Genomic DNA, 27,281 nt, shown 5'->3' on the forward strand with positions numbered 1-27,281 from the left:
TGGCGCCATGTGTGGGCCACTAGCCGATGACATTTGGTCACAAGCAACAGTGTCCACACTCCCCCCCCCCCACCCCACCCACCTCCCTCTCATCCTCTCTGTCTCTTCTCTCTGTTCTTTCCAGACTCTTCCAGGGGAGATAAGAAGGAGAGTAAGTGTCCGACGCCGGGTTGTGACGGGACTGGGCATGTTACGGGTCTATACCCGCACCATCGCAGTCTGTCCGGGTGTCCTCACAAAGACAGAGTCCCTCCTGAGAGTAGGTCCCACTGCCTGGTGACATGCTGCACAGTTTTAAGAGCAGTCTGACAAGTCATTTAAGATAGCGTAGCATCAATATCCATCTTCAAATCCCAATTGGTAACTGACTTGAACCATTGAGGTCACCTGAGAATACAAGGCCACGTTTACACGAGAACGCTCCTCCGAAAAACGGAATGGTTTTTTGTTTTCCTGTTCGAAAAAGTTCGGCATTGCGACAAAGTTTGGATGCACATGGATCTGCAAAAACTACAAAAATGCTGTAGTATACATGCCAGACCAGTAGTTGGCGATGTGACTTTTACTTGAATCAACACACTTGCACACATTTCAAGTGAATGTCCACTGGGATTCAATGCCAGACAAAATTCTCACTAACAAGACGCGGGAGTCAGCCATTGTTTATCGTAGTCCTTTTTTTGAAGCGTTCCTTTTAAAAAGTTTACACACTGGAATAATACAGTTTATAAAACTCCTGATTTTTAAGCACTAAACCAAAGGATTCTGTTCTCATCTGAAAAACGTTGTTGTGTAAACGTGGCCTTCAGTTAGCTTACGCTATGACCAATTAGCTTAAATATGGTGATGCAACATTGCTACGCTAACTTAGTAGCTCTTAGTTTATCTGGTGTGACAACAAGTCTATCTGCAGAGGTGTCGACTATTCACCAAACTATCCATCCAGCGTAATTGTCTTAACATCAAAACCACTTCAAATTAGAAAAGTATTTAGCCCAGATGCAGGAATGTCGCGTTGGTGCGCCAAATCTATGATTTTTGCATTAAACTATCCCCCCCAAAAAATGGAAAGTCTTAGCCAAATATGAGGCTTTATTATCACTTCATTTAAAGTCCGACAACAGTTAAAGCAGGAAAAATCTAGTTCCCAATGCTTCAATTTTGCATATTCAACAGACCAGCAAGGCTAACGCAGGAGCTAGCATCAAGGCTATCAGAATCAGATGGTGGAGCTGACGCTGTGACGTTACGGCAACGTTTCAAAAGTCCTCGAAGAAAAATGTCAATAAGCAAAAACAGGATAATCCTAAAAATAACATGTTTGCTGAAATAAAAATAGTCATAATAAGAAACTCATTCAGACCTGAAATGACTTGTTCGATGGACTGTGCAGTTGTGAATCTTGAACGATGTGTTGCATGTCAGTTGTCCCAAATCATGCATCGTCCTGCACGACTTATCTTTGTTTTTATTGGAGGTTTTCTTAATGATTTGGTAAAAGCTACTGATGGCTGAGGATTTATCACCTAAATGGTTTAATAGAGAGTTCAGGACAATAGCCAGCTTTTACCTGAAGTGTGTTTAAAAAAAGGAGAAGAAGATAGAGGCTGGTTTTCATGACTGGGAAACACAACGCTGGGTTAGCTTACCTGCATGCCTGTAGGCCATCGGTGTTATATCGAATAATGCCTCCCATCCAGCTGTGCTACCACGTGGCTTTGCGCAGTACAGGAAGCATTTTTTGATCTGTGATTATCGTCCATCGAGATTCACTTCCCCTGAAACCTTGAATAACCAAAAACCAAAGCGTGCTGCCTGTACTCCAATAACCGATTTGGATCAAGTAGTGAATTAAATAAAGTCTTTTTTGGTAGCATTATTTGATAAGAGGTCCTGCTGTCGTTTTGGTAGCATCTTTTGAAAAGGCAGCACGTGTCGACAGAACACTGGACAGCGTTTCCGTGAGCGACGAGCCACGACCTCTTTTGAGTTTCGGGTTTTTACGTTGGGCGGATCTCAACTGAATGAACTACTGTTTTCACCGAAGTTCAAAGGGTGTAAGTTCTTCTGCTAGTCGACCTCACCTGAGTCTACAGACGTCCTTTAAAGGTGACCCGGCACATGGTGTGTTTGAGGCTGCCGGACAACACAGCTTAAAACTGTTCCCCTCGTGAAAACCACTGCAAAGAAATTGACACAGCAGAAACAGATGAGACAAAAAGAAGAAGAAGAGAAACAGTCTAGTTGACTTTAGTTCATAACCAAACGTTGAATCCTGGTGGTTGTAAGGAGAATTACAGGCTGCAAAGTAGTCATCAACTCTAAAATGGTCTTAAGAAGTAAAGACTGAAGACAGATCCTTTCTGTCCTGTGCAAATCAACTCGTCTTAGTTTCTCATAATGTAAATGAAGAGACAAGCCGTCGTTACGCTGTCTTCACAGAACAAACGCACTTAAAGTCGGCCGTCTCATGTTTGCTCTGGAACAAAAAACAGAAGTTTCTTTTTTTGTCTGTGCTCGAGTGTTTGTGTCCTCCTTTGCTTTCATTTTTTTCTTTTTTTTTTTGTCGTCATCACACCTGCCTGGCGTCTGGTTTTCGGTATCTGTGCTGCTGATGTAACATGAAGAGCATGAAAAAAATCTGATGCATTCACCTGCTTTGCTGCAAGAAACGTTCGAAAGGACGTGCATGAGAAAACCTGCAAAACATCGGATCATTCGCTTTGATCGCTGCAGTCAAACATTACATGTGACCCAAGATATAAGTGAAACATACACGCATTAAGAAGAGTTTTTAAAGGTTTATTTGGGGGACTTTTATGCCTTTATTTCAAAGACAGGAAAGTAGATAGAGTTAGAAATCAGGGAGAAAGGAGAGGAACGGTAGTTGTAGTTAAAACATCTTTAAAATAAAACTTTTTTTACAAAAGGTCCCTGAAGGACGATAAATGACGGAACTTTTCTGTCAGCTTTTTTATACTTTTACGCTAACTTTTTTTTTTTTTTTTTCAACATTCAATTCTTCTCATGCAAACGTGTTCACTCATCACCTCACACGTTGTTCCTGCACCATCTGCAGATTCATCGGCCGATCTTAACAATGCATGACAAACTTTTTTGCTTCCAGTATGTTCTCGTCTCATGAAATTTCATGAAATGAGCGCGCTGATCAAAATGCAGATGAGACTTGTGTTTCCCCCAGCAGGAAAGGATTACACGGAGCAGACGTAGACGAGAAACACGGAGTTCTTTGTGATGGCAGGATGCCTTACTTTCAAAACTTCAATTCATTTTCTGTTGCAACTAGGGTTGCAAAGGTTTGGATAGTTTCCGGTATATTTCCAGTAAATTCCGGGAAACTTTCCATTGGAACTTAAGCTTGGGAATTTTTTTAGATATTTCAAATCTGAAACTTTTTGTAGGAATTTATGAGCATGAACTGTATCATATGCAAGCATAAATATAAACATTTTATTTTTTCCTAATACAATTTGAAAAAAACATTTAAGCATATTTACCTCACATTTTTTAAATATATTACCCCATAATATCATCCAGGGTTCTAGAAACCATCTGTGCATGTGATGGAGGAGTGCACAGTGCATGCAGGGGGCGTGGCCCTGCAGAAAGCAGTGTGCTATGTGCATGTGATTGAGGAATAGCATATTTAAGTGGACTTGCATGAAACCTTGTTTAAATCACAATTATGCTAAAATACATTTTCCCCAACTATATTTAAGTTCCCTGTTCAGGATCAACCTTCAGTTTTTTTTGTCCCATGAAAATTTTCCCACCTTGAAAATTCACTTGAGTTTTGCAACCCGAGTTACGGCTCAAACTTTCCGACCGTTACGATCCTCTTACTTTATGAGCTGCGTCATAGGTTGATGTCTGTTTCTTCTTCCTGCTACTGACACATAATCCTTTCACGCTGTGGACGTTATCGTAACACTGATTTGTCGCAGTGGTCTTTACGTTCTCTTTTCTGAAATGATGTGGCCCGTATTCTCGTCTGTGCATGCCTAACCGCCGTAGCTGAACGCCTGGTAACTCTCCTGTCTTGCTCCTAACCCTCGCTGTCTTTCTCACCTTTTTCCTGTCTGTCAAAGTCCTTGCCATGTATGAAAATGTTTTAAAGTGCCCCACTCCTGGCTGCTCTGGACGGGGTCATGTCAATAGCAACAGGAACTCGCATCGCAGGTGAGTGGGCGTCCTTCAGCCGGGCCGCTAAAACAGCAGCATAAACCTGGAGCAATGCACAGCACAAACACTGTATTCATCTTTATTCGCCTTTAAAGGTGTCATTTAAATGTTCTGAACACTTCAGCGTCCTCATATTTGCATGAATTAGCCCCAACTTTAAACGTTGATGATGCTAACGATCCCTACGTCTTCAAGGGTCAAGTCCCGAATCTTCTTGAGAAATTTTGAGTTAAATTGCGGGTCATTCTGACCGTAAGCTAACGTAGCAGCGGGACTTTTTCCTTTCAAAGCTTTTGAGATTGTTTTGTTTACAGCTAAGGACAGAGCGTGACCCAAGTCAAAGCTCGACATGTCCCAGAGATCTCACGTGATCTGCTCGTTGCACCTGGACTCTCAGATTTGAGGTCTTTGTTGTTTTTCTGCCCACTCGCGAGGCCACATTTGGTCTCTCAGAGAGCCGTTGACCAACATGTTATAAAGGTTGTTGTCAGCCCTCATGACAGACGCTGCTGCACTGTCAAAACGGCTCTCTGATTCTGCTGCAAAAACAGAAAAAAAAGCGAGAACATCCCCGGGTTTAGACGCATGTGGGAAAAGAAGGCTTTGATTAAAACGTCGTCACGTTTGAACTGAAGGTGTGTCTGCATCACTTCAACACTTCAGCTGTTTCACACACAGAGATGAGCGTCACATGTGGGAAACACACACAAACACACACAAACACACAAAGGCATATTTTTGAATTACGTAACGTGATTAGGATTTGCACTCGTTTTTCTCACACACGTAGAGCCTCCGATCGCAGGCGTACCCACAATCCTGCAGGAAAACATATTCACACATGAGCTCTCTCACACACACACTCAGCAAGACACTCACAGTTAGCTCACAGACAGCAGCACACATGCGCTGGCAGACAGAGAAGCACACACACACACACACACACACACACACTCGCCCAGACGTGGCTGCAGGGTGTGTTATGTAGCACAGCTCCGTTGGGAGAGGGAAAAAAAAAAAAGCACCAGCAAGCTAGCTCGTGCTACTGTTAGCTACCAGCTCACACAGCTTTCATGTGTGGCAGTCACCATGGAAACGCCTTCGAAGCCGCTGCCGATGTGTCACACGCTCCTCTCATGCCTTCAGAATCAGTCTGTGTGTTTCTAATAATGTCGCTTCCCGCTGCGTTTAAGGTGATTAGGAGTTTCCCTGATTCCACAGACGCTGGGAAAGACGGTCTCGGTTCATTTGTTTCAGTTTACCCAAAAATACACCAACAACAACCTGGCCAGAGACTTTCAAAACCTTCCTTTACCCCCCCCCCCCCTTCGTCCAATCAACAATAGCTTTATTAAGATCCTGAGGCCGACGAACGTAAGGACGACATTCACCCGAAATATCTTGAAAATATTGATCCGTCTGACGCACCAAAGAGCAACGTGTCCCACGTGTTTTTACAGTTTTTAATCGAGTCAAAACTTGTTGGGACAGTCACTCAATCAATCAGGAAAGCAGCCACACAGTCTTCATAAAGTAGGCCATTTTGAATCCATAATTCATTCTGAACTTCTGTTACTGACAGCTGAGCTACTCTTTATTCAGAGCCAGATGCTGTGTTCTGTGTGTGTGTGTGTGTGTGTGTGTGTGTGTTTGAAAAGTACAGTATGTAACCAGGTCGTGTGCTGTCTCCCCCCTCCTTCTCCCCCCTCCCCCTCCCCCTCCTCCAGTCTGTCCGGCTGTCCCATCGCTGCAGCAGAGAAGATGGCGAAGGTCCACGAGAAGAGCCACTTGACCGACACCGGCAGCAAGACCAATCAGACGTCAGATCGCGTCCTCAGGTACCGCCCTCTCAGATCTCAGATCAGTTTTGCTTTCAGTTTCGTGTTCTGGCATCTTTCACTGTCGTCATATTTTTGTTTGGAGTTTTGAATCTTTATTACTGCCTTCTGAACTTTGGCTGACAGCGTGTCGTGTTCAAACTGGGATGAAATCCTTATAATGGTTTCGACGCTTCGTGTGTGCCGAGAGGATCTGCAGGAAGCTTTATAGTGAAGGACAACTTTTTTTTTTAAGTCACACAAGGAAAGACGGCTTCAAACATTTTAAATTTTAATTTGTCTCGAAGTCAAAGATGCCAAATGGCGCAGTGACTCGTTGGCGTGTAAACACAGGATATCTGCCTTTGCTAGGTTTATCAAAAACGCCGTCGTCTTTGAATGATCCGTGTTACGTTTTGGATGTAGCGAGATAATCCAAAGAGGTCACAGATCATAGGATCATAAGGGGGTTCTCCAGGCCAGTAGGGCCCCTCCCCAAAGCATCGCCTCAAAATGTGCAAATTCTGCAATGACAGTCGGAAACCTCCCTGATGGGGCCCCATCTGACAGCAGTCACATAATTGACGCTGGTTGGAGGGGCAATGCAGGCAACTGCTTGGGGTCCCAGGCCAGTAGGGCCCCCCCCCGACAGCATTGCCTCAAAATGTGCAAATTTTGCAACGACAGTCGGAAACCTCCCTGATGGGGCCCCATCTGACAGCAGTCACATAAATGACGCTGGTTGGAGGGGCCCCTCAGTGAGTGTTTGCGAGGGCCCCAACAGACCCAAGAAGCGCCCCTGTTCTTAAACAGTCTTTGGCCTGTCGGGAAACACGGGGGCTTTTAACGGTGCATGTTGGCGGTAAACTCTTCGATGATTCTGATTGGTGCAGATAAAATGCATTAAAAAAAAAAACGGTCTTTTGTTTTCCCTCCAGGCCGATGTGCTTCGTCAAGCAGCTGGAGATTCCTCAGTACGGCTACAAAAACAACGTTCCCACCAGCACGCCGCGGTCCAACCTGGCGAAGGAGCTGGAAAAATACTCCAAGACCAGCTACGACTACACGGGCTACGACGGCCAGCACGGCGGCTACGGGAAGAGAGGCCCGACAACCAAGTCCCACCACGGACGAGACACGTCACCGAAGGGATACGACGGTAAAATCAATGATTCTCTTTTTGTCTTTGAAGGAGTTGTGATGTTCAAACCATAAGAACACCATGCATCCGTTATGTTTGCCTCATCCGGGCTCGGGATGTCCAGCTGCTCCTGAAGGACTCCGAGGGGAACCCGGGTCAGACGGGAGACACCCTCGGGTCCCCTCCCAGTGTGGGCGTGACCTCCAGAGTCAGGAGGCGTCCTGTGTTTATTACGGATAAACACTTGGAAGAAAACCCTCTATAGGGGACTTGTGTTCATTATCCTATTCTAGGCAGAACATTTTGTGCTTGAAGATAAAAGCACACACACACACGCATGCAAAAAACACACACACACACACACACACACACACACACTCTTTTGCACATGCTCAGCACTCAGTGTATTCTCTTTGTTAGGGAGCTGAAAGCGCCGGCGTTTTCCGCCTCTCCACATGGCTGGAGTGAGAGCCGAGCAGAGTTATGGAAATGCCGAGCTGAGAGCCTGCCTCCTCTGAGCAGAGGACGGAGGGATGGAGCGAGCGAGCGAGCGAGAGAGGGAGGGAGAGGAGAGGAGAGGAGGTGCAGATGGAGGGATTGTGAAAACGGGAGAGAGATAATGGAGGCGAGCCCTGCTTCTTTGGCTGGGAGCCATTAGTGAGACGCAGGCAAGAGGGAGGTTTTTTAGACGAGGTGTCTGCGCTCCCCTTCATCACGACTCCCTCCCTCCATCAGCTTCACTGCCGAGCCTCGATTCACCGCCGCCGCTGCAGCCGCTGCAGCAAGCGTACAATCATCCCCACCTTCTCCCTCTCTCTCTTTTTTTGAACCGGTCTTATTTTCGCTTCGACTCTTTCGGTTCTCCTTTGTTTCATATTTTTCTTATTCCGGCGTCTCGTGAAGAGACGCCTCGACTCTACTCGGCGTGCCGTTCAACGTGTCGACGCAGCGGCCGAGTTTCTGACGTCACGACGCTCAGTGCAGGCGCTTTAAGAAGACGAAGATTCACTTTATTGATGCATGATGGGGAGATGAGGTTTTTACCCTGTGTGAATCATGCAACACACACACACACACACACACACACACACACACACACACACACACGCACAAAGAGGTTCCTGTGGACACGCACTGACTTGCACCGCACGGGACTTGAACCGGCAACCTTCCGAGTCCCGATGGACTGAGTCACTGCCGCCTCAAAGGAAGCGAAAAGATAACCAGGCGTCTCTTTTGTTCCATGTCGCAGGTGACATCAATGAACGAATGAAATGAAAGGATGTATTTTTCCCACTTTGGGATTCATGGAAGGTCGGGGGTTCGATCCCCGGCTCCTTCAGCCACATGTCCGATGTGCCCTTGGACGAGACACTACCATCAGTGTGGTCATGTGGAGGTGCTTTGAGTAGTAGTCCAGTCTCCAAAGCCCATTAGCTACCACTGGCATGGGGGCCTAGTGGTTGGTGCGTGTGCCCCATGTACAGAGGCGGGCGGCCCAGGATTGAATCCGACCTGTGGCTCCTTTCCCAAATGTTGTCCCGCCCTCGCTCGCTCCTCTGAGCGAGTCTCTCTCTCTCCTAACATCAACATTTAGCGACTTTGGCTAGCATTTATTGCATTTACTGGGGACTATTTTGAGCGGCGGATGAATCCCTGATTAGTGCTGTGTGTGTGTGTGTGATTAGGTCAGAATAAGAAGTGTGTGTTCATGGTATATAAATGAATGGATCAGACTCCGATGATGTGTCGGCTCTTGCAGACGACCGTATTTGTTCATTAAGTTGATTAATTTTTTTTTTTTCGTTAATTCAGAGAGTCGCCGCTCTTTCACTTCCTGTCACTCTTTGTTGCTCCTCGTCAGTCTGACTGCTCTTTGCACATTTTTAACTTCTCTTTGTATTTTTGATCCTCTGTAACAATCCATCTGCTGCGCCGTTTGGCCAAACGCCAGCATCAATCTAATAAATCAAACACGCGTGTGTGTGTGTGTGTGTGTGTGTGTTTCCCACAGCCAAGCGCTACTGTAAGACGTCGAGCCCGGCCAGCAGTACGACCAGCAGCTACGCTCCCAGCAGCAGCAGCAGCCTGAGCTGTGGAGGAGGAGGAGGAGGAGGGGGAGGAGGAGGAGGAGGAGGAGGGAGCAGCGCCAGCAGCACCTGCAGTAAGAGCAGCTTCGACTACACCCACGACATGGAGGCGGCGCACATGGCTGCCACGGCCATCCTGAACCTGTCGACGAGGTGCAGGGAGCTCCCGCACGCTCTGGGAGGGAAACCCCAGGACCTGCTGACACAGGTAGACTGAGGCGGCGTGCACCAACACACCTGCTGGGACACACTTCACACACTGATGGTAGGAGGGAGGAAACAGGGCGCTCTCTATCAGCTCGTTATTGGGATTTGTAAATGACATACTGTAAGAAACTTAAAGCTGTTGACCTCCTCGATGGAGGATTCGAACCTTCATCCTGTGATCAGCTCGTCAACATGTTTGATATATTTCCAATATCACCTTTTAGATCCAAAGCTTAGTCACATGTTCAGATCTCGAGTCACGTCAACGAGAAGCGAGAAAGAGAACGCACAGACACGTTGGCGGCGTTTCATTTCTGGAACATGGCCGACAACATAGAATTGAATAGAATAGAATTTATTGTCATTATGCAAATTGTACAACGAGATTACTCGGCTTCACCTTGCAGTGCACACAGCTAAAAACAAAAACAACAAGAAGAATATAAAAAGTGATTTTAGTTAATGTCAGCTGGGATGTGTGTGGTAGGACTCATTTACAGTTAGCAGCATAATACATTTGAATGGATGTAGCACAAATATCAGATTAGTTATTGCACTGTACGAAACATAAACTATAGCAGGGTGTAAAATTATATAAATATTTGCACAGTATGAAATGTAATTTTAGCAGGAAAATTTTTTTAAAAATATAAAATATTTGCACAGTTTAAAATTTAATTTTAGCAGGAAATAAAATGTAAAAATATAAAATATTTGCACAGTTTAAAATTTAATTTTAGCTGGAAATAAAATGTAAAAATATAAAATATTTGCACAGTTTAAAATTTAATTTTAGCTGGAAATAAAATGTAAAAATATAAAATATTTGCACAGTTTAAAATTTAATTTTAGCTGGAAATAAAATGTAAAAATATAAAATATTTGCACAGTTTAAAATTTAATTTTAGCAGGAAAAAAATTTAAAAATATAAAATATTTGCACAGTTTAAAATTTAATTTTAGCAGGAAATAAAACGTAAAAATAGAAAATATTTGCACAGTATGAAATGTAATTTTAGCTGTACATAAAATGTGCTTTCAAGTAGTTTGAAATAAAACACAAGAAGTGACCAAATATTTGGTGCTGACGACTTTTTGTTTTTGATGTTATTGTATCAAAACACATAAATATATAGAGTTATAAATTTAAACTCACATGCACCGGTAGTGATTCTGATATGTGCTGGCATTATGTTCAGCTGGAGGAACACCTGTATTGTATTTCTTATTTACAAATATAATCAAGATGCATAAAAAGTCAAATGTGTCCGGCTCCATCGTACAAACAGGAAGTAGCAACAACTGCACAGTTTTCAAATTAAAGCTCAGAGACACGTTGTTTATATCAGTGATGATAAATTGTACCCATCGATGTAACTCTTGAGATCTGGGAACGTCGTGAAATCCCGAAAGAAACGCACGACACACGATCAGAAACGTTTTCACTGCGTGTTTGAAGCGCCGCTCACACTTTAACGAATCACTCGACTTGTTGCTCCGCCTCTAAACTCCAAATGTTTGAGATAATGTGAATAAACTACTCTTTTCCATGTTTCCAGATCTCAGCAGTCAACTTGGTGAGTACAAATTATTTTTTATAAAAAGACAAACTTCACGCTGGTAGTCCAGTCGAGTCTCGCAGAATCCACACAGACACACACGCTAAAAAAAACAGGAAGTGAGACGAGTCAAGTGCCCGGAGGAGACAGAAAACCTTCGTTAGCATACATGCTAGGCTGTATCCCTGCACCTGCTAACATCCCCCTGAATGTTACGACCATCAGAGTCCCGTGGGCGACATGGACGACAGCAGCGGCGTGGATGTTAACGGTCAGCCGGGGGGTCCGGAGGGCAGCGGGACGGTGTTGACCCCTCTGCAGCCGATGTCGCCCCAGCGTCAGGCTCTGCTCAGCAGCCGCTGCTACCAGCTGAGCGACACGGACTGCTGGGACCTGCCCGTCGACTACACCAAGATCAAACGCCTGGGGGACGAGCAGGACCCCAAAGAGGTACCCGGAAGCTCTATGTCACTTTTTTTTTTCTTTCCCCCGGTTTGCTGACGAGCAGGAGGCGATGTGTGGGGTCAGAAGTGTTCAGAAGTTCAGCAACATGGAGGCGGAGAGAGACTCTAAACCTTTAATTTATCATCTCATTTAGAAATGAAGGCATTAAAGCAGTGACATGAAAGGCAGGATTTAATCAGGTCTGAATGTTTACCACACTCTCATTAGGACTTTCAAACCACCTCGTTTCATATTTCCTCAGCGTGCCCCCCTCATTAACCCGAGTCAGCATAATTGGAAGCATGAAATTGAGAGATTTAAGGAAGCTTGAGTTCATATTTAAGGATTGGTGTTTGCACAGATTGAGACGTGATTCAGAAGCTGTTTCACGCAGCGCGAGGGGAAGTTGTGGACGTGTCTTTGCGAGGGCGTGTGACTGGCTGCCTGCACGCATGATTTTTTGCATCACTTTGCATTCATTGGAAGGCCGATGTGTGCGTTTAGTGTTTAGCTGGTGCTGCAGTGGTTATCTCTGCTCCCTCTCAGTGAGGAGGTTGCTGGTTTGAATCCCCGTCTGTCAGGAGCCTCTCTGTGTGCATGGCGTGCCTTCTCTCCGGCTTCCTCCCACAGTCCAAACACACGCTGGTTAGCTCACCTGCTGACTCTGAATCGTCCTCTGGTGTCTCTATGTCAGCTCTGTGATTGGCTGGTGAACAATCCAGTAACCTGGACTTTCGTCCAATGACGGCTGGGGTTGGCTCCAGCCCCCCCCCCCAAACGCTCATAAATCCAAGCTGGTTTTGTGATCACATGCTGGATTTCAACAAACTTTTTTGAAATTAGCCGCTGAGGTTGTTCGATACTTTGATCCTGTTTCACTCGCGGGTTTGATGGCGTGCTCTGGCGACCCGTTGGCTCGCACACTTAAGATATAAAAGACAGTTCTTGGTCTGCTGCCGACACTTTCTGTGTGTTTATATCACACAGAACAGAAGTGAAAGTAGACGCTCATCATCACTGAAACGTTTGGAGAAGCAAAGCGTCTCTTCAGCGGGACGCAATGCATTGTGGGAATGTTAGAGGAAGCGAGTGGACTCAACTTTATTTATTTATGTTGAAGACGTGTCGTGGGTCTTTTTGCCTTTATTAGATCGGACCGCTGAAGAGAGAGAGAGAGAGAGATGACGTGCAGCTAACAGCCGAGGTCAGATTCGAACCCACGACCACTCCCTCCGTACACGGGGGCACGCGTCAGCACCGCTAGGCCATCAGCGCACAGACTCGACTTTATTTCTACGGCACTTTTAATACGAAGACGCGGCCGAACGTTCGTCACAAAGACATGAAATAAAATCAGACAAACGTTTGAGGAAAAAGAAGCGAAAAAAGGAGACCTTCAAAAAAACGTCTTTTAAATCCCTTCACCAAAATGAATATTGATAATTAAACAAAACAAACAAAGAGAAAAAGGAGGAACATTGCAGTAAATATTAAAAGACAAACAGCTGTATTACACCTGCACATCTGTTCTTTAATGTAATTCCTCCTGACTGACTCAGTCATGTGATCTTCTGCACAAACAGGGTTTAAAATGTGTGACTGACTTGTTGGCAACAACCAGACAGGAGGAAGAAGACAATCGTTTTCACTGAAGTCGAGTTCGTACAGCAGATTTAAAAAGGCCTCAGCTGACCAAAGACAACAACAGGAAATATATATTAATATAGAGATGAACTGGAGTTGTTCTTATTTATTTCAAAGGACTGGAAAAAAAGTTGGAACTGAGGCGTGACCGTTCAGCGGACCTGTGAAATGAACGCTTATAAAAAAAGCTCCTGGACGTGGCGGACGGGCGGCTCGGACGTCTGCAGAGAGAGTTTAGTTCAGAGAATGTAAAGATGGAGACGAAACGTTTAAACAAAGTACAAATATGATGCAACTTTAAAAAAAAAAAAAAAAAAAGTGCACAAAAGATATATCTTTGATAAATACAGAGAAGGAGGAAGGAGAATCTCTCAGGTGTTAATGGCGCCCGTTCATTTTTGTTCTTTTTTTGTTTGTTTTTCTTAATAACTCCATTAAAGTTTTTTTTTTTTTTGTCCATTTCGTTTCATGTTTTGGATTTGGCGTTTGTTAATGGTAAAGAATGGGGGTCGGACTTGACTCGGCTTCTTCCTGTCCCTTTTTGAAGGAGTCAAATGTGTATGATATTGAAATTGGCTTTTTTATCTTTTAGAGATTTCTGAGTTTTTTTCAATTTTTTTTACTAATTTCAGTCGTTTGAATAAAGAATGAAGGGAAGTTAAAGAATCATTAACTTTCATGTCAGCTAAGTTTCTCTGAAGCTAAAAACGTCCCTCTGTCTGTTTGTTCATGTGACCCTGGTTGACAGAAGGCATGCAGCAGACTGAGTGCGCCCCCGTGTGGTCAGACGCAGCGCTGCGTCCAGCTCTCTTTAAGATGCTGAATCACAGCCCTGATGCATCAGTAAAACATGATGGATCATCTGCACGCTTTGAGCCCTCACAGATCTGATAGCACGCCGAGCGCTCCATGCAGCAAATTGCTACGTTTGCCTGGTTGGATTTAAGGCGCTGAAGTGAAAGGTTTTAATCAGGAGAGTAATTGCATTTGTTAATGAAGCACGACGTAGCGGAGGAGGAGGAGGAGGCCGGGGCCCGGAGCTCGCCGGCTGAACGATTTGTGTGATGTGAGGACTGCAGAGAGGACTGCAGCACACAAACACAAACACGTCTGCTGCAGGACAGGACACATGATCTTTTTAAGAAACGACCAACCTATTATCAAGAGTCCAGTCAATCAAATTGTCCAGAGGGGTCACACTGGGAGCAGCAGGAAGAGACAAACACAGATCAGTGTTTAGCAAAGCAGCCGCCTGCAGCTCATAATTCATTCTGGTCTTTTTGCATTTAGAATAACGTCAACATAATAAAGATTTTACAAGCTGAACTTAATGTGGTGAAACTTTAGTTTGTGTCAGATCAACAGAGAAAGGAGAGTGTCGTGCTGTGTACTGTCCGTACTGACGTGTCGTAGTCTGCTTATTTCTCGTCCTTACACCAGAGCGACGACATGGATCCCTTCCAGGAGCTGCTGGACGAGCAGCGCTACCCGACCGAGGTGTCCATGCCGAGCCCCAAACACCACCACAAGTACTCGCCGTGCAAGGAGGGCAAGAAGGAGCTCATCACGTAAGAGACCCTCCGAGCTTTTCAACACTGACACTGAAAAAACTGTGTCAGGAGGTCCAATAGATTGATTTCCTCACCATGAAAGATTTGAACCCGTCTGTCAGTATTAAAACACATGTGGGCGCCAGTCGCCTAGCGGTGAGTGTGAGCGTCTCTTTGAAGTTGTTCATGTAGATAAACTATATTTTGCTGACTTGCACCTCTGGGCCTGCGTACGAATGTCATCAAAGAAGCTAAACTTGGTCGATGAATTAAAATCCGTACCAGCTCATATACAGTCTTTTAACCACTTATTGTTTTTGCATGAGATAAATAAGGAGAGAGAAAACTTCTTCAGAGAGAACTACAGATGTGCTGCGTTTCTCTGTGTGTTTCAAGTCATCTCACTCGACTTCATCTGCATCGTGAAACCAGACAATAAGACAACAGCAAGAGGGGGAAACGTCAGTGATGCTCACTCTGTGTCTGTTTTCCTCCTGCAGGTTGTCGAGCTGCCAGCTGGCCGACAAGAACATCCGCGGGATGATGACGACCAACTCGCAAGAGCTCAAGTGAGTCTGCCTTTTCTGGCTGCAGGTGACACGACTTTAAAACAGACGACACGTCTGAGCGGTTTGGAGAGGAAACAAATTCAAACGAGGGTCGAGTCCAAGATTGAAACCACCAAACAGTGCTCTCAAACCTGTCTGGTACTGACATATTTGGACCTCGTCCCTGTCTGTCCCTCAGGTGTCCGACCCCAGGCTGTGATGGATCTGGACACATCACAGGAAACTACGCCTCCCACAGGAGGTACGGTGCACTGCAGCCGCACATAGGACACAAACTAAACGTCACAACACGTCGTGTTATGTGTCTTCTTGACGTTTGTCTTCTGTCCTGCAGTCTGTCTGGTTGTCCTCGAGCCAAAAAGAGTGGCATCAAAATCCTGCACAGCAAAGAGGACAAAGACGACCAGGAGCCAATCAAGTAAGACGAAACTTTCTTAGAACGCCTTTAAAGAACGGTCACATGATCTCCTCCTCTTCAGGTGAAATCAGTCTCAGAGCTCCTCTTCATCATGTGTGTGAAGTGTGTTGTTGTAAATCCACTCTGATCCTGTATTTGATCATGTCTATAAACCCCTCTATTTCAGCCCTGCTCAGAACAGGCTGTTTCTGTGTCTGTAGCTTTAAATATGTAAATGAGCTGTGTCTGACCACGCCCCCTCTCTGGAAGGGCTCGGGTGTACTCGGTGCTTTCTGGCTCCATGTCCTATTGTTTACGGTGAGAAGGCAGACTCAGAGGGCAGAACAAACACCTAGCTGTGGGAGGGTCACCCACCTGGGGGAGGGGCTACTGCCCTTTGTGATGTCATGAAGGGAACATCTCCACACGGCCTGTTTGAGCACACATTTTCTGAAAAGTGGAGCAGGCAGAAGACGGAGAGGACGGACTTTTCTCATTATTGGGGGGTTTTGTAAGAGTTTGAATAAAGAAGTTTTGTAAGACAGGATCCATATTAAGTGTGACCTAAATATAGAGCTGTCAGCAGGTCTGTGGAGGTAAAGGCCCCGTGTCGACGCTCTGGACGTATTCATACCCCCTCTGACTCTTAACAGCGCCTGTCTAAGGTGACCTTTGTAACTTTAGGAAAGAATATTTTAGAGAGGAGCTGTGGTCAGACCTCCACGCTCCCTGCAGGCCGAGAGCAGCAAAGGTTAGCAGGAGTGAGCGGCTGACATTTTGTTAAAGCAGAGCCGTAATGTTAAGCCAATACGACCTTGTGAATAATCTAAAGTTCAGCTGGTGTCACTCTGCAGCCAGCTGTTGCTGCCTACCGCTGCTCTTTCCACCATCATCATTAACAGAAAAAATATAATTAATCTTAACCTGAGCTCGTCTGGGGAACGGCCTGACGACGCTCGGCTCATTTTAATCAGCTCAAATGTCACAGGGAAGGTCGTTAAGGGACGCAGGAGGAGGATGGAGGAGGAGGGACGAGGAGTTGAGGAGGTGTTTTATCTGCTGAGTTAGCAGTTTTCACCCTGCTCAGGGTTACAACACTGAGACCTCGAGGCAGAGAGCATGGAGGGGAGGAAGGTGGATGAAGCCCTGTGCGTCCTCCCTCTCGACGAGTTTCTGTGCAATTAGCATCCCTCTATCTTTGTGTCCTCGCTGTCTCGTCACTTTCTCACCAAAAACTCAGAAACCGGTCAAATGATGATAGAAAAATCTCTTTCCTCGAGATTAAGAGAAAACAAAAGTTAAGTCAAGTTAAATAAATGTGGCGTTTCATGTCAGAACTGCCGTGAGTGTTGGTACATGAAAAGGCAGACAGAGTGAGACCTCTTTGTTTTGTCCGTCCTCTCAGGTGTCCGGTGCCCGGCTGTGACGGACAGGGTCATGTGACGGGGAAGTACGCCTCCCACCGCAGTGCGTCAGGCTGCCCTCTGGCGGCAAAGAGGCAGAAGGACAGCTACGTCAACGGCTCGCAGTTTGTCTGGAAATCTGGGAAGACTGACGGGATGACCTGCCCGACCCCGGGCTGTGACGGCTCGGGACACGTCAGCGGGAGCTTCCTGACCCATCGGAGGTGGGCGTGGCTCTGTGTCACCCTGTTTCAACAGTACCAAAGTTTAACTTTTGCATGTTGGGGAGACAGCTCTCTGTAATGTTTGAATTTAGACTGCAGTACCCATTTTAAACACTAGGGGCAGAGCTACATACTGCTCCTTTAAACTGTTTTAAAATGCAAAATAATGGCATCACAAACGTTCAAAATGTGATCAGAAATAAATATTGAAATTCTGTCTTAGGACTGTTATCACTAATTTCTGAAATATGAAATGAACTTTGCAGCAGACTTTATATCGTGTGTGTGTTTGGTTCCAGTCTCTCCGGGTGTCCCCGTGCTACCTCGGCTATGAAGAAGGCCAGAATGAGCAGCATGGACATGTTGACAATCAAGCAAAGAGCAAGCAAAGGTCAGAGCTGAAACCACCAAACCTTAAAAAAAAACAAAACACATATACTATACTAAATCATGTTTTCTGGTTTCAGGCATCGAAAACGATGAAGAAATCAAACAGCTGGATGAAGAAATCAAAGATTTGAACGAGTCCAACAATGAAGCGGAATCAGACATGATCAAGCTGAGGACACAAGTAAGAAAACAAACGCATTGGAGAATGTCTAAAAAATTTTAGAGAAGGCGCAGTGGAAGATGTGAGAAATGTTTTAAAGGAAGCCATTCAGCCCTCTCTGGGTTGAGTTTTAATCTGAAAATCTACAGGAAGTGTCCGTTCAATGATCAACTAGAAGGCGAAGTAGCAAATGTGAAACAAGTTACATAGAGAAAGGATTAACTGAGTACTCATTGAAGGCAAATCGTTACGTTAAATATTGACTTGACGGAAATGTGATGTGAAGTTGAGGACGTCTCTCCTCCAGAGACTTCTGCAGACCAAGACGTTTGAACCGTTAGCTTAACGTTAGCGAGCGCTGAGAGACAGCGAGGGGGCAGGAGAGGACGGGGGACGTCATGAAGATTTAAATGTTTGAACATTTCACAGAAAGACACTTACACGTAGTATTTATCGCGTTTGTTGACAAAATCAGCCAATAGAAAAATTCAGGATTGCAGTAGCCAGGTTCAGCCTGTAGGGGGTTAGGGTTAGTCTGTCTAACAGAATATATATGTGGAGCATACACAGAGGTCTGGGGGGGTTTTACTTACTACTTACTACTAAAGTCTGATGATATTTTGATTGATGTTTTGGATGAATAGATCACAACCATGGAGACCAACCTGAAGTCCATCGAGGAGGAGAACAAGGTGATCGAACAGCAGAACGACTCTCTGCTGCACGAGCTGGCCAACCTCAGCCAGTCGCTCATAAACAGCTTAGCAAATATCCAGCTTCCAACCATGGTAAGAAAAGGAGTCCACTGACCTTCATGAAAGAGACGTATAGGTTTAATGGTTTCAGCCTTCAGAGAGAACATCTCAAGCTAAAACGTAGAAACACAAGTTTTCAACCCGAAGCGTGTCTGATAGCAGCGACAGAAAGTCCTTTAATGTTTTTAGAATTGATCGTTTCTTTGGTTTGTTGTTTGATAATCTGAGCTCTACATCAGTACAATCCAGAAATCTTAGGTGTGCATGAAAGTGTTTTCAGCTGTAGATGTACGTTGACTTGTTTAGAAATCGTCGTGTTTAATTGTTGTTTCTTTGAATGTTTTGCAGGATTTTGGTTTTGGACTTTTTTTCACAACAAACTTGTGTGATTTATGGGCCTGTGTCCACTAAAGGCCCGATCACACAGACACAAGTCACCAGCAGAAGCGTTGATTTCCTCTGGCACAGCACGCTATTCTAGTGCTGTTTTGGATTGCCATTAAAGTTAAAGAATTTTCGACTCCAGCTCTGTACTCGTCTGCGTCACTTTTGGCAGTCAATGAAATCAGGTTCGGAGGTGGGCTTTACCACTTGATAGGTCCAGACGAAACTCACTGAAGCGATGGTCGAATTCATGCAATTTACAATTTTAAAATTCTATTTGATGCACCCCATAAAAAAACACCCTCAGATTTTTATGAATTTGTTAGCAGACATAAAGCATTGGCGAGCGCTCCGACCTCGACAGGTGCTCCGAGCGGGTTTTTTTTCATCCGTGTGTTTTTGGAGCGTCTGTGTGATCAAGGCCCGAAGTCGTGTTTTTGTGCTGGCAGTGCCAATTCCAATCCAAAACCAATGCAGCACAGATTTTCAGCACTTAACTTGTTGGGTGCTCGTAAATGTCACTTACCGACCAATAAAAATCCAGGAGGTGTGGGACTTTGTCAACAACACAAGACTGTGGAGAAACTAGTCAGACTTGGGAGCGTCGTTCAGATCCAGAGCTGCTGCTTTTACAAAGACACGACTCCTTTCCCATTAAGACTTTACTATTATTATTACTGTTATTGTTTTCATTTTTTTCATTGATAATCCCTTGAATAAAGGGAAATAGCTAACTCACGGCGCTAATGAAGCAGATCGAATGTTTTGTAACCTAGCAACCTGTGACGAGCACGAGGTCGCCGCCAGCTCAAAAAGCACCATGAATGGACACAGGCCGTATTTCTGTGTATATGGTTTTAGCAGTTTAAATTTTGGGGGCAGATGTCTGACTATTATTTAAATCTGTCTTTTCTTTGACTTTTAATCGTTCGAATCTCTTTGTGGGTTAATAAAAAGTTTACACAATCCCATGCCAGCTAACATCTGCCCACGATTTGAATCCAGAGCGGTGTTACCGTCGTCTCAAGCCTCGTCTGTAGGGACACTCAGGTTTTATTCTTCATCTGCTTCTTTCTGTTTGCCACCTTCTTTTTCTTTTTTTTTTTTTGCCAACGTGCTTCTTCTGTGCCTTACAATGCATCACCAATTTTCAAAGAAGGGAAAACAGCCCTGTCTTTTTTTTTTTTTTGGTTTCAGTTTGAGTGAAGTGCTCATTGGCTGTTTTTGGTATCATGTTGTCTCAGTGTAGAAAGAAGGCTGGGGCTAATTGGATAATCTCTCCTTGAACAGTTAAAAACACAAGTCGCTTGATAGCTGGAGTCTCGGCTTCCAATCGTTGCTTGTGGGATAACTTTATCATGCCAACAGAGAAATGTCCATTTTATCTGACTTCAATCTCATCAGAAACAAGCTCGATATTTTGTCTGACACAGTGAAAACAGTTTATGGGTAGAAAGCTTGTTAGCGGTAAAATACATAAAAGGCCTCAAGTTGTTTATTTCCAATTCGTGCCAACTTGAGGAAATTAGTTTGCATTTCTTATCGTTGTTTTTCCAACTTGGAAACGGCAGAGTCAGAGACGAACGTTGTTCCCTTCACTCCTGGGTGTACTTGTCCGAGCCTTGGGTACAACAACAGAGCTAATAGACTTCTCTGTACACCCTCTCCTGTAGAGACCGCCGCCCCAGAAAGAGGCCCCAGTAAAGCATAACTGCTGTTTACAGATGCCTCCCAGAGTAAGAGATCCATTTATCCTTTATCCAATTATCCTTCTTTTCTGCACTGTCATCCTCCCCCCTTCCTATATCTCCCCTTTAGCCCACTGTGGCGTCAGCACATCTCGACTACTTCAGTAGTAAAGAATTTAACTTAGACCTCAAAAAAAAAAACATTTAAAAGAAAGAATTACACTCAACTATTTTGCTGATGATGTTTTAGAAAGAAATCTATCTTTTGTTGTTTTCCCCAAAAAAGGTCAAAACCTTTAAGAAGCTAATGAGTCTAGTTTTCTATTCCTGCTATTGGCGAAATAGGCAGTAAAAAAACAAAAAAACATGATGGATCAGGACCAATCGTAGACTCAACTGAGGGCGAGATGAAAGACTTTGTTTTTATGTTAAAATAATTCCATCTGTGTTAATATACCTGGTTTCTCCAGGTGGAGTTTGTAGTCCTGTTAGCCAAAGTACTGAACCTGAAAGGGTTTTCTTTCGTACGAAAGGATATCCGAATAAACGTTTTTACCACAGCCAAATTTAATGTAGTCAATTAACGGCTTTCTTGGATTTGTTTACACTTTAACGTAACGTGAATAAAATGTTGTTTGTCGTATGCACAGAATTTTTAAGGTAACATCTGTTTTTAAAAAAAAAAAAAAAATGTAAACCAACAAGACTTGGAACTATTTAAAGAAATTAATTGAAAATACTTCAATTTCGCATTAGTCCTAAAAGTCCAACTTGTGTGTCCATACGCTGCACATAAAGCATTTCATCCATCCACAAGCTAACCATCCCTCTCCTGATTTTTTGCATGTTTAAAAGTTGCATCTTGTCGACTGTCACAGGCTGAAGTTAAGACGTTAATCATGATTTGAATGACCTAGAAAAGGTGTTCTCCTCTGAGCCTGATCCGGTGTTCCTCTCCTCCCTTGCTGCCCGCCTGTTTTCCAAACCTTTTCCCCCCCAATAGTGTTTTACAGATTTGTGACAAACTTTAATTTGCATACCGCTGATTGTGTGTGTCTTCATGGGTTTGTTTTCCCCTTACAGGAGCCAATGAATGAACAGAACTTTGACACGTACGTGAGTACATTGACAGACATGTACACCCACCAGGACCAGTACCAGAGCCCGGAGAACAAGGCGCTGCTGGAGAACATCAAACAGGCCGTTCAGGGTATCCAGGTGTAGCCGTGACTCGAGGCCAAAATCACAAATGCAAAGCAAAAACAACAAATCAAAGTCAAAAAGAGGGGAAAAGGTTGTTTTTTGCTGCTGTAATCTACCACATTTTTTTGTTTTGTCTGCTGTTATACGCTCTCGACTCCATGGGTATTTTTTTTTTTTTATTGTCGTTGCCTTGCTTTGAAAAAAAATTTAAATGAACATTCACATTTTGTACATTTTCATATGATCTTACATAATGTGATGTACTGTTTATAGCTGCTAATGTATGCACATTCTCGTGTGTATGTATTTATTTATTTATTTATTTATTGTAAGCTTGAATTATTATTATTTTTTTCCAATCTTAAACGTGATTAACGTAACATGAAACTGGACGTCACGGGTTAAACGGGGAGCAGAGCGGAAGCGAAGGCAAACGTGAAGAGCAATCATGTTTTCGAGCGGCGTTTCTCACGAGAGCGTTCGAATGGATGTGAAGTCGTTCATTTTTTTTGTCACCTTTTTAAAAAAGTGGACTGCGTTTGCCACTCTTTACTGTAAATTTTTAAAACTCAAATTATGAGAAGAATCAACGCTATTATAATGATCAAAGAAGATTTCAAACATCATGACACGGAAACTTAACTGGTGCAAATTCCGTCATCCCCTTTCAGAGTGTTTTCTTTTCGTGTCGCCTTTTACTTTGTTTCGTACGCGAAAATAAAAAAACAAAGCAGAAAGACCAATGGCTACTGAAAACGTAGGAGACAATCTGCCATTTCTAAGTTCTTTTAATCGTGAATCTCGACTAGCTAATAGGAAAAGTGTCAGCAATATTGGTATTATGATATAAAATTGTTTGTTTAGATATGGGATGCAATCTATATGAAACATATTTGGGTATATGCAATTTCTTATGAATAAAACTAGCGAAGAACAGATAGCTCTTTTTACTAACTATAAATGTATTGCGTTTTGTACAAACCTTTTACTACAATCATGTGTTAGGAATCTGACGCGGGTGAAAGGACTTTGGTTCTGTCATGTTCGTCTTTGCACAGGGACACCTTTGTTTCCATGTTTTGATGTTTTTATTGTCGATTTAAGAGGCACTTGGCGGGCGGAAGGATTTGTAGATATGATTTTTTTTCTTTCTAAAAAATGCTGATGGCTCCTCTGGACTTACAGGGTCAAAACGTCCCCCATCCGTCATTGTATATTGCACTCGTCCCGTTTTAAAAAAAAAAAAAGAGAGAGAGAAATGAAAACGTCTTTCCAATCATGCATCGAATTGTCTGAGCCACAAGGGTACATGATGCCAGACGACATGATGACCAAGCAGCACTTTTATTTTTTAATTCTCTTTGATTGTTATTGAAAAAGACGAATGAAAATCTGAGCCAGCCAGCAGCCGAAAAAAAAAAAACGCGATGTCTGTGCACTGAATTTTAACCGACTTGAGTATTTGATCTGAATCGGCCTTATGATGACATTCAGTTTGAAAATCACAGCACTGGTGGTGGAGTATGTTTTTTTCAGAACACCGTCGATCATGCATGCACTTTATTGGAGTTTGTCAAAAAGTATTACACGTGGTAAATGAAGCAAAAACTGTACAGCGAGTTTGTGGAAACTGTGACTTCGACAAAGACTTTGTGCTGGTGATTCCTGTTTGAAAGCAACTCGGAGCAAATGTCAAAGAGGTGATTCTTCTATTTAAAGGAAAACTCCCCCTCTGGACCCTTCGCTTTGTTCACCTCTTTCACGCCAGAACATTTTAAAGTCATGACAAACAGAATGGAAAACAACCTTGACGAGTTCACTTCTTTTAGTTTTTCAAAAATGATCTCTAACTTTTAAACACGTTATGTTGCGAACAATCAGAAAGTGTGTCCGTTGAAAGCGTACTTAAATTTCACGTCCTGCCTGCCCTAAATCCACTCCCCTTGTTCCAGATATGTACGTCAGCTGGGGTAATAAACCTCGATAGTTGGATGTCGGAGATAGGACGACAAACATGTTGACCAGATTGGGAATCATGCGTCACTATTGGAGATATAGGATAACAGCAACCCTGCACCTTATGCTAACTCTAGTTAGCTTGTGGCGATATTTACAACCTCCGAAATTATTTGTTTATAAAGTTTGGCCTTTGGATACTTTTAATCTGGTGTCAACCGTGGTAAATTCATTTTGGATTTTTAAGAATATGCAGCAGGAAAATTAACGTTGGGTACAAATGGTAAATTTTAAAATCATGTCTCACCAAATCTATGCGTAGCCTGCTATGCTAGCCCAGATGATCTTATAAGAAGTAGCTAACCAACCTAGCTGACAATGCAAAATAAAATGTTTGGACTTACATTGGAATTGAAATCTCTTAAAAAAGTGAAGTTACAGAATGTATTTTATCTGAATTGAGGGATCATTGTAATGTGTTTAAAAAAGCTGGAGTGCTTATCTGGACTAACAGAAGTTAGTCTGAAGTTAAAACAAGATTGACCCAAACATGATTTCTGCCTGTCTTCTGTTTTATTTAGTCTCTTTTCTTTCCTTCCTTTGTGCTGACTGGAACTTTTTCTCAGCCAAATTAAGTTTCCAAAACGGAAAAAGCAATTGCCTCACTGCCAAACGGGGGAGTTTTCCTTTAAAGATGTTTCTTTTTTTGGACTTTAACTGCGAAGCCTCATCCCCTGACTTTACGTCTCTGTCCACAGCTTTGTGTCTGCAGCTTCCTGACAGCTTGATACCGCTTTAGATAGACTGACAGCTTGTATTTTTTTTCTTAACCAAGTCAGTTATTCTTACTGATAACAAAGGAAAATGGGAGTAAAAGCACAATTCTGCCACTTAAAGAAAGTCAATAGACTAGATATTGTAATATGAGATGTAAAAGCTAAACTGTAACTATTTACATAGAGAATCTCAACACTAACATGTGACATGCTAGAATGCAAAATAAATCCATATAAATATTTGTGAAATCATTCGTTTATGAAAATGTTAGTTACTTTTCAGCAGTGCATTGAAAAGGGGTTTTTATACAACATTCATTTTTTTTCTCCTTTTACCCCTTTTTCTCTGTTACTCGCAAACTTTCAGCAACAGTTTTCTTACCACATGGCATGGGTTTTCGTTGGTACTTTTGCTGTATGTTTCAGGTCGCGGGTTGCTACGTGACACTTTTTAATTTGACTTGTGAAGTTTGTAGAATTTTTATCATGCTGGTGTTGGCATCTCTTGCTCTGAATAAATCTTGTGTTGCAACACTGCTTTAAGAGCTGTTCTTGTGTCGAATACAAACTTCTGAACAAAACATCCAGATCCCCATGAGGGGGCCACGGCGGCTGGATGCTGATCCCAGCTGTACGTTGAGCACAGACGGATGAGGTACACAACCACGGGGCGGTAGAGAGCCACACACCTGTGCAGGTATATGGGACTATGGGAGCTCCTGGAGGGAACCCATGCACGGTAAATCCACCAAGAACTGCCTCTGCTAGCCAGGACTTCAAACCTGGAGCCACCTGTATGTTGGGCAATAGAATTATCTCTGCACCTCCCTGGAGCTCTGAACTGAAAGTAATTGGGGGGAAAATAATTAAATGTAGGATGGGAGTGCTTATTGGTTGTAAACGTGATGCTTAGGGTTCGCTCTGCTCCTTGTTCAGCAGTGACATGGAGTAAGGAGTGAACACTTTACAGCTGCTCCGACAACAAAAACGAACTAAATAGCGACGGTAGGGGGCGCCAATGAGCCACTAGTTTCACTTTTAGCTCCATGTGTTTTGTTTCTGGTTGAAGACGCCACATGATATTCATTGTAAACAAACCAGCAAATGAACGGACATCAGTTTGAGTTTTACTTACTGCATTACCTTCATCTTTTAGAGCTGAATCGACTCTATGATGCGTAAATATCCTGAAGCAAACTCACGTTAGGAAAGGAGAAGACTTCCTCACAAAGTGTCGCGGCTGCTCATCAGTGAAAATCTTCTCCTTTACAACAGCACCGCCTGGTGGACAGACTGCGTCACTGTCTCTGCACCTGAAGAGGAGACGGTGTGTCACCTGATTCTTGTCCTGGAGATTTTAACACACAACGACGAGTGTGTGCATAATAATAATAAACTATGAATAGACAAACCGCCTTAAAGACTGCAACACAACAAACAAAAGGAACATGTGAACTCTCCTTTCTCCCGAGGCAGAGAAACAGTCTGCACTGTTTTCATTATTTAAGCATTTCTAAACCCTCCTCTAAAGCTTCACCTTCTCGTCTGAAAATCATCATCTGAGCGGATTCCCTCCGTTCTGTTCAACACCTTCGTTTTACTTTTACACACTTGCTTGTTTGTCTTCTTAATGTCTTATCTCTCTGATTTTACTTCCTTTACTGTCCTTTTTATTCTTTGTCTATTTATGTTGATATGCATACTTTTGATTATTATTATTATTACTCTTATTATTGACCTCTTAGTCTTTTTATACACACACACACACACACACACATATGTATATATAGATATGAAGCTTAGTGAAAGTTCAGTAAGGAAGACTTTAAGTGATCCACAATCAGGTTTCTCAGTCACCCTTTTCACGCTATCTCATATCCGCTGTCATTCTCGAGCTGTCAGTTTGGGCCGTCCGTGGGTTAATCAGCTGTTCTGTCACCGGACCTCATCTGACCAATGGTGCAGCGTTCCTCCTTTGTTTTCGGCCTATCATCGTTCAGCTCTCCTTTTAAATATGATCCTTTTTCTTCCCTAGTTCTTTCAAGCTGGCTTCGTGCGCCCCTCCACCTCCCCATCACCGCCATCTTCAGAAGCAGAGTCGACTCCCATCAATTCTTCTCCAACTCGGTCTCATCAAATCATCAGTCCTCCACCACCAGGGTCTGGACTCCATGGGGGGGTCTATCCTAATGACGAGCAGGACTTCATCACTAAATCTCATCTTCCACCCCGTAGAGTCCAAGCGCCAAAACATTCTGTCAAATCTCCTTCTGTCCATCACTCTGTCGCTGTAATAAATGCATTCTTAATATCACTCGTCTCTCCTGATTGAAATAGATATAATGAGCAACCTCAAGGTGGCTACATCCAGTTTTTCTACAGTACTTTCTGGAACGTCCATGTAAACACAGCTCTGACAACAACACAGGCAGCAGGACTCCAGCTTCTCCCTCACTGGAGACACTCAGGACTCACACACACATTCACACAGGACACACTCTGGATTTGAGAGCTTCATTAAATGATAAATGGACCAAACGTCCCAAAACATCAGAGACTTGAAAACCTTCCCACTGAGTGACCGTCCTGCCAAAGTGTTTCCAGTAAGCCTGGTTGAGCGTGACCACACATAAAATACGTTCTGAATGGGTTAAAATAACACCAACAATCAGAGGTTCAAACTCAGCTCCATGGTTTTTTCCTTCAGTGTGTTTTGAAGTC

At 43.6% G+C, this 27,281-nt stretch overlaps 1 protein-coding gene across 8 annotated transcripts in view; it reads left to right on the top strand.

Annotated features, from left to right (window-relative positions):
- The window catches only part of myt1la (myelin transcription factor 1-like, a), a 62,892-nt gene extending 37,795 nt beyond the window's left edge, over window positions 1-25,097 (top strand). For 2 of the 8 annotated variants that reach the window (XM_079344832.1, XM_079344831.1), the window contains exons 9-25: window positions 125-259; window positions 4,110-4,200; window positions 5,931-6,041; window positions 6,959-7,179; window positions 9,176-9,459; window positions 11,018-11,035; window positions 11,243-11,467; window positions 14,519-14,673; window positions 15,156-15,224; window positions 15,403-15,465; window positions 15,559-15,642; window positions 17,027-17,248; window positions 17,548-17,639; window positions 17,716-17,819; window positions 18,443-18,586; window positions 20,611-20,673; window positions 21,709-25,097. In XM_079344832.1, coding sequence (XP_079200958.1) covers window positions 125-259; window positions 4,110-4,200; window positions 5,931-6,041; window positions 6,959-7,179; window positions 9,176-9,459; window positions 11,018-11,035; window positions 11,243-11,467; window positions 14,519-14,673; window positions 15,156-15,224; window positions 15,403-15,465; window positions 15,559-15,642; window positions 17,027-17,248; window positions 17,548-17,639; window positions 17,716-17,819; window positions 18,443-18,586; window positions 20,611-20,673; window positions 21,709-21,849 — 2,222 coding nt within the window. In that variant the 3' untranslated portion in view covers window positions 21,850-25,097. The remainder of the gene's footprint in view (window positions 1-124; window positions 260-4,109; window positions 4,201-5,930; window positions 6,042-6,958; window positions 7,180-9,175; window positions 9,460-11,017; window positions 11,036-11,242; window positions 11,468-14,518; window positions 14,674-15,155; window positions 15,225-15,402; window positions 15,466-15,558; window positions 15,643-17,026; window positions 17,249-17,547; window positions 17,640-17,715; window positions 17,820-18,442; window positions 18,587-20,610; window positions 20,674-21,708) is intronic. The other 6 variants (XM_079344834.1, XM_079344833.1, XM_079344837.1 and 3 more) reach the window with 5 other exon arrangements.
- Window positions 25,098-27,281: the final 2,184 nt, after the last annotated feature.

This window comes from Symphodus melops, assembly GCF_947650265.1.
Source record: "Symphodus melops genome assembly, chromosome: 1".
In the NCBI taxonomy this organism is placed as follows: Eukaryota; Metazoa; Chordata; class Actinopteri; order Labriformes; family Labridae; genus Symphodus; species Symphodus melops.